General features: G+C 53.1%; 1 protein-coding gene across 1 annotated transcript in view; it reads right to left on the bottom strand.

Moving 5' to 3' along the window:
• Window positions 1-7626, bottom strand: part of GOLGA2 (golgin A2) — a 16988-nt gene that overhangs the window by 9013 nt on the left and 349 nt on the right. The window contains 7 exon segments of the mRNA XM_006768513.2: window positions 232-312; window positions 488-547; window positions 974-1034; window positions 1157-1200; window positions 1422-1517; window positions 4688-4768; window positions 5975-6094. Coding sequence (XP_006768576.2) covers window positions 232-312; window positions 488-547; window positions 974-1034; window positions 1157-1200; window positions 1422-1517; window positions 4688-4768; window positions 5975-6094 — 543 coding nt within the window.

The following is a 7626-nucleotide window of genomic DNA, read 5'->3' as shown; positions in this document are numbered from 1 at the left end:
CGGGGCAAGTGTGGAGAAGGTTTGACAAGCAGGGGTGTACGGAGGACAGAGAGCAGGCAAAGAGGGCAGCCACAGAGCGAGCCATGCCACATGCTCCGCACCCTGGGGTCCCTCCAGCTGAGGCCTAGGCCCCCCGGCACCCCATTCTCCCTTGGCACTAGGGCTCCCGGCCCCTTTCTTCAGAGCCCCAGATTGGCAGCATGGAATCAGGGGACCCCACTGGACTCTTACCAATTCCTCTATCTCGCTACTGAGTTGTTTGTTTGTTAGATTGCTGGAATCCAGGGCTAGAGATAGTTCTTGGTACCGGCTCTGAGGCGCATGCAGAGAGGAGGAGTTGGAGGGGGTGGGGGAGAGGTAGAGAGAGCAATCGTTAGGGCTGGGGGTGTCCGGGCGGTCTCAGCTGGCAGCAGGGCACCCAGCCCCCTCCGCTGGGGTCCGGAGGCTGGCCTGCAGGGTCACTGGGCCACAGTCCGGGGCCACTCACCTCCAGAGCCTTTATATTAGCAGAAGATGCTAGTCCCTCCCCATTGACGAAGGATGCAGACTAGGAGAGATGAAAGAGCTCACATGGAGATGCTCTCTGCCCCTCTCCACGCCTAAGCCTCCGACTTCCTGTCTTCCCCAGCAACTGGCAAAATTTTCTTTCCTGCCTCCTAAGCTGGCCCCCTCCTCCCATAACCCCTTTGTGCCAACCTCTCCTGGTTCTTCTCTCCCCGTCAACCCACCCTCCCAAGCAGCTCTCCTCCTGTGCCTCCTGCAGCGGGATAAAAGGAGGTAACTGATCTTGCGGTCCAACTCCTCCACCTGCAGAGCTTCAAAGAAGAGGCCCAGCGAAGGAACGACCAGCTCAACCTCACCCGGCCGAGTGCCTGCTCCCAGCATCTCCCCGCCCTCCTGGGAACCTCTGCCTCCATTTCTATCAGTTTCTCCTCCCCATCCAGCTCCCTCTGGGCTCCCGATTCTGGGGTACCTCACATACGAGACCGTTGAGCTGCTGGGAAAGCTGACGCAGGCTCTCGGTAGAAGAGAATCTGGGGGTGAACACAGGAGTCAGGGGTGCAGGAGGCTCGAAGGGAAAGAAGGGGTGGTCATGGGCAGTGGCCTGCCCCGACTCCCTCCACCTAGCAACTGCTGCCCCACAGGAGACACTCACGTGCTTTCAGACAGGACAAAAGGAACATTTTCAGGATCATAATTCTGTTTGGGAAGAAACGCATGAGGTGAGAACAAGCCAGGGGTGAGGTGAGCCAGCTCATTCTGACAACCTTCCAGCTCCCCAAACTGAGGGAAAACCTGCCCTGGCCTCCCCCATCCTGGAACCAAGCTGCCCGAAGAAAGGAGGGAATCCACGAGAGCCAGTCTGGGAAGGAAAGGGGTGAAGGCAGAGGGCAGCGGGCAGAGGGGGAAGAGGCACAAACCTGAGCAGACGAAGCAGCACTGGGGGAAAGGACACCGCCAGGCGACACGGTGTCATCAGGAGGCAGGGCCGCAGGGGCCGGGTGGTCTTTGGGCGCCTATCACAGGAAAGAGCCGGGGGTTAGGGGGCATGCGGGAAAGGCTTCTCGCTGCCACGGATGCAGGGGTGCGGAGCAGGTAGGACAGGTGTAGCTGCAATGGAGTGACAGTCACACATGCTGGGAGCCACTCTGGGGTGTGGCCAGGGCTCGCCCAGGGCTCGGGCCACTCTGCAGCCTTCTGGCCGGCCAGAGCTCAAAGCAGGACTGCAAGACGTTCAAGAACACAGAGGCCTTGTTCCCCGGAGCGCAGCCAGACAGGACCAGGCTCCGACCTGTGGCGGCCACAGCAGGTGGAAGGAAGGCGTGCCAATCAGGGAGGAGGGAAGCCTGTCTGTGCCTCAGTGACCCCCACCCCGGGTCCTTGCTGGGCAGAGGGCACAGAGATGGAGCAGCGGATCAGCAGCTGGTCAACACCGCTTTCCTCTCTCTCTCTCCTCCCCGCCATCCCCTCCTCCCACCAGCCACTGGCTGCGTTTGCCCAACTCAGGTCTTTTCTGGGAATGAAGCTTTCCAGCTAGAGGCCTCTCCCTGTTCCTGGGGGTAGGAAGTAAACCCACCCCAACCTCCTAGCTCCAACACAGCGACCCGACCAAGAAGCCACCTGAGAAAGCAGAGGAAAGATATCCACCCACGGACGGGCTTCCTGAACAGCAACCCTGGACTGACGAGGAGCCATGGAGAAGCCGCTCTCTCCCCAGCTGGCCCCACCCGCCTGGCCAGAGCCCACCCGCCTCTCTCCGGGCTCAGGCCCGACACTTGGTCCAAGACTCTGGCTCTAGAGAGCTCAGAGGCCAGATGGGCAAAGAGACAGGAAGATGGGTGACAAGCTGAAGCTTGAGGAAGGACAGTGCTAGGGAGCCATGAGCTGTCCAGCCAAGCTGGGTCCCAGAGGAAGAGGCTGCACCTCTGGTGGGGGGTGGGGGGGGTGGGAGTTGTGCCTGCTCTCTGGACGCCTCAGCTCTGGCCCCTGAAAGTCCCAACCTGCCACCCTCCTTAGAGCAAGTGCTGCAGAACCTGGAGGAGCTGTGGTGGAGTCGAGTTATTTGCATTACTGTCCACTCTGTGACCTTTGGCCCTGGAACATGGTGTTGCCTTGCCAACCTGTACAACTGACTCTAATATGTAAGAACAGGGGTTCTGAGCTGACCGGACAGAAGACTTTGGGGGAGGTGGGCACCCTCCCAGCCATGGGCCCCAGCAAGCTCTAGGTCCCTCCTGGCACCTTGGATTCCCACTCATCCCTAGCATTAGACACAAAAAAGCTCAGAGGAGAAAAAGTACTTTTCTAAAGACTTAAATATATACAACTTGACTATTTGTGAGCAACCAAGTTATTTCACAATTTTCAGTCTATAGCTAAGTATGGAGTTAAAAGTCCCTGCTTATAAGGAATATGCTCAGTTGGTTGGGCATCATCCCATGCACTGAAGGGTTGTGGGTTCGATTCCAGGTCAGGGCACATGCCCGGGGTTTGGGCTCAATCTCCAGTGCAGGGCATGCAGGAGGCAGCCAATGGGTATCTGGCTCTCACATAGATGTTTTTCTCTCTCCCCCTCCCTTCTTCTGTCTAAAAATCAATTTTTAAAAAATAAAAACAAAAACATTATCTACTTCCCTCAAACATCCCATTCCATTAAAAAAATTTTTAATTCTCCATTATTCCCCATTTCTGGAAATGCTGTATTTCTGCCCGAATACCGCAATCACAGGCCTCATTACTGCAGTAGAAAACGTAAGTGGGAAACAGTAATTGATAAAGAGAGGATTTAAAACAAGGAGCCCCAGCTGGTTTGGCTCAGTGGATAGAGCGTTGGCCTGTGGACCAAAGAGATTCCGGTCAAGGGCACATGCCTGGGTTTCGGGCTCGATACCTATTAGGGGGCGTGCAGGAGGCAGCCGATCAATGATTCTCTTTCATCATCGATGTTTCTATCTATCTTTCTCTCCCTTCCTCTCTGAAATCAATAAAAATATTTAAAAAACACACACCAAAAACAAGCAAGAAGGGACTATGGGAATCTGCATCCTCATTTCCAGAAGGACAGAAGGATGTGGGCACAGATCGTGTGAACCCCAGCTTCAGGATTCCTTTAGGCCTGTGTGCCCTCCCCATGCCACTCGAGCTGAGAAGGTGAGTCACAGCACCTGGAGAGACCTGACCAACTGGGCGTGAGTAGTCCTGGTGACTGAAATACTCTACCACCAGCCAGCAGGGTGAGTCCCAGCCCTCCACCCCATGCTCCCTCCAACAGGATCTGGCCCCATTTCAGCCCTACTCCTCTGGCCTGGCAGAGGTCCCCCAAGGAAGTCAATTAAGGAGGAAGTGCCAGCATCACATCCGGAGGACGTCATCTCCTGGCCCGGCACACACCAGGCTCCCCGCCTTTCTGGAATGTGCTCTGTGCGCTCATAATCCTGGCCGTTACCTGTACCACACCCTTGGCCAGGAACTTCCATTTTCCCTTCTCCATATGGATGGATGTGACCCACCTCTGATCTTCAAACCAGACTCAAATGCCACCCCCTCCAGCCTCAAGTCCATTTAAAACCAACTTCTTCTCAGCTGAGCATGTGGAATGTTGCCACATTCTCGCCTGCCCCCTTCAGCACAGCCTCCCTCCCTCAGCGGGCATTCTACCTGGTTCCTCCCCTCTCTTCTCCGGGGCCCACTCAATATAGTTGTGTCCATATTGATTTTTACGCCCTTCCTCTTAACCCTAGATAGCTGACTCTCAAACCAAAATTAATCAACTTGGAAAATTACAAACTGCTCTGCAGTCTATTGCTCTTTCGGGAACAGAGGCCCACAGGGCAAGACCTGAAGGTTTGGTTTTATTTAACCTCTCAGCCTGAGAGCACCACTGGCCATTCAAAAACTTGGAAGGTCAAAAAGCTCAAAACCCACACACCTGTTCTGGAAGCTATTCCCAAATTACCTTTAACCTTCAAGGTGCATCTCACCTGCTCCAAGGTGATAGAAGAGGTGGGGGAAGAAACAAACCCAGTCAACCCAGCAGGTGAAAAAGCTGACACGGGCAGGCCGCGGGTTAATGACAGCAACAGAAAAATAAGCCAGAGAGTAAAGAACCCCCCAAACCAGAGAAGCCTCGGGGACATGCACAGCTGGGAGGGAACAAGCCAGAGAGGGGGTCTCAGCACTGCCTCACCTTCCAATCGTCCAATGGGGAGAGCGCTACCCCATTGGAATGGTTAAGGTCGCACACCAACACCTTCAGAATATCCTGAATCTACAGGAAGCGAAAAAGCAAAAACAAGGGCGGGGGAGAAAGAGAAAAGTGGCTTAGAGAGAGGCAAGAGAGCCAGGGAAGGTAGAAGAGATGGGTTTGGGGAAATTAAATGCTACAGAAAGAGAAGGGGATCAATACCATGGCCAGCGCCATCTTTCCAAACAGACACTTGCTGCCTTGCCACAGGCAGAAATCAACGCACATGAACAACAGCCCCCTGAGCGAGGCAGTCACATAGAGTGGAGTCACCTGACCAGTGCAGCTCTGAATACGCCCCTCACACCCTCTCCTCAGGCCCAGGATGCCAGGGCTCCAGACCCCCACCTCCACTTTAAAAACCAGGCTTCCAAGTAAAGGGTTGCTTGAACAAAAGGGATTACAGCTAAAAATAAGTTTGAAAGACACTAATCTGATCCAATACTATCCTCTCACAAATGAGGAAACTGAGGCCAGGTGGAGGAAGTGATTTTCCTGAGGCCGCCCAGAGATAGGCTCAAGACTCCGAATCCAGCGCCTGGGGCTCCTCACTGTACCCTGGGGCTCTCCTGCTGGCTGTTCTCACAGCCTGGCTTCCCCTGGAGACAGGGGATGAGAAAAACCACCAGATAAGCAGGACCAGTAGCAACTACCCTTTATTGGATCTTTACCCTACACCAGGCCCTACATTAAGGGATTAATATAAAAACAACAATGTCATTTAAGCTTCATATATGTAAGACAATATTACCCTGATTTTACTGATGTGGAAACACAGGCCCAAATAGCTTAAGCAATTTGCCCCAAACCATATTCCTAGCAGAGGGAGGGGGAGAATTAAGATTCAAGCCGGGCCATAGTGGCTCAGTTGGTTGAGCATCATCCTGTGCAATGGAAGCTTGCAAGTTCCATTCCTGGTCAGGACATTTACCTGGGTTGCAGGTTCGATCCCTGATTGGGGCACATACAGAAGGCAACCAACAGATGTTTCTCTCTCTCTCTCTCCCTTTCTCGCTCTAAGCATGTCCTCGGGTGAAAATTTTTTAAAAGGGGGGACACAGGGGAGAAAATGGGGGACATCTGTAATACCCTCAACAATAAAAATTAATTTAAAAATAAAAAGAATTCAAACTCAGAATTCTTAACCAGTACTAGATACTCCTTCCACAATCTTTAACCTCTACCCTCTCCTGCCCCCTGAGCACCCTGCCCCCGGAAGCCAAGACTCACATCCTCAGGCGAGTGACCATCAGCAGTGGTTGTCTCGGGGCTACTGCCATTTTTAACCTTCTTTTTCTTCTTAGCCCCTGACGGAGCACCAATGCCTCGCTGCTGCTGGAATTCTCTCAACTGCAAAAAGGAAAGGCGGTGAGACTCATGACAGCTACAAACCCCTGGACTTACATCTCACAGTTTAAAAAATACTCATATTCGCCATCTGATTTAATGCCACAACCACCCTACAAGGTGTTGCAATTCTTCCTAATGACTGAAGAAATGGACTGATAACAAAGCTTTTTTTTAAAAAAAAGGTAGTAATAACATTTAAACTAAGTCTTCTGACTCTGAGTTCTGGGGGTTACGCCATAAATCAGTAGCTGCCAGGGGACAAAACCAGAGGTAGAAGGGGTTAACGTTTAAGTGATCAGACATAAGGGCCCTTCTTCATGCATCTGTTGGAGATGTACACCACTGCTTGTCAAACTTTTGCATCAGTGTAGCTTACCGGCAGAAGGCAGTGAAGGCGCGCCCCTAGAGAATCTGGGATGGTAACAGAAATAAGACAACCCAAGCACCATTTCAGAGAAGTCTATTATAATCTTACAAACCTACGTAAATGTCATCCCTAAGTATTCTATATATATAAAAGCCGAAGCAACCGAACAAACCAGTCGACCAGTCACTATGACACACACTGACCACCAGGGGGAAGACACTTCATGCAGGAGCTGCCCCCTGGTAGTCAGTGGGCTCCCACAGCCAACCTCCCACAGTCCCTCCCAGCACCGGCTGGCCAACCTCCCATAACCCCGATTGGCCCTGATTGCTGGCCAGACTGAGGGACCCCATGCATGCACGAATTCGTGCACTGGGCCTCTAGTATTAAGATAAAAGGCTTTTCCTCTCTCAAGAGAATCCAGCAAAACTGGTGCTATTTCTCCTGCGGCACTCAGAGCACTCCGCGTTGAGATGAGGCTTGGGAAAGATTCCCATCTGTGAAGTGCAGTGCCCCGCAGAGGATAAGCAGACCTCACTCCGAAGAGCACTGACTGCGGGCCAATCTGATTCCAGAATCATAGGGAACTAGAACATGGGTTACGAGAATTCAGATTAAAAATTTCAAAGTCTCTCTGGAGAGTTAGAAACCTGGGAGAAAACCAAACTAAACAAAACACATTCTCCTCATCGACACCCAGAGATATGGTCAACGTTTCGCGCTCACCAGTGCAATGCAGGCTTTTCACGCTATCAATGTCTACGGATGACGTACAGTCTGGAGTCAGGGAGCCTGAAACCTCTCTGACCTAATAAGTCCCATAGTCCCGAGTCCCCTTGAAGCTGGAAATTTGGGCCGTGACCAGAGAACCGGAAAGGGAATGAAAACACTAGGAGACTGGGTCGTCACATCAAACACGGGGCTTAGGACGATAATGACAGTTTCCAGGGGGATTGTGACATAACTACATTCCACTCCTCCCAACCGACGCCCGAGTCGCCGCTCCGCGCTGGGGGAAGGGAGCGCCGGGCCCGGATCCGGGTCCCTGGAGATAGCAAGTCCTGGGAGCCCTGGGAGCCCAGGAGGTCCGGTTCTGGGCGGCAGGAGGCGAGGGCCGAGCCTGGAGCCGGGAACCTCGGGGGTCACCAGCCCAAACACCCTGAGC

The sequence above is a fragment of the Myotis davidii genome, unplaced genomic scaffold, assembly GCF_000327345.1.
Source record: "Myotis davidii unplaced genomic scaffold, ASM32734v1 scaffold142, whole genome shotgun sequence".
Taxonomy (NCBI): Eukaryota; Metazoa; Chordata; class Mammalia; order Chiroptera; family Vespertilionidae; genus Myotis; species Myotis davidii.
Note: the sequence above shows the minus strand (reverse complement) of the source record. Positions and strands in the feature narration are given on the sequence as shown.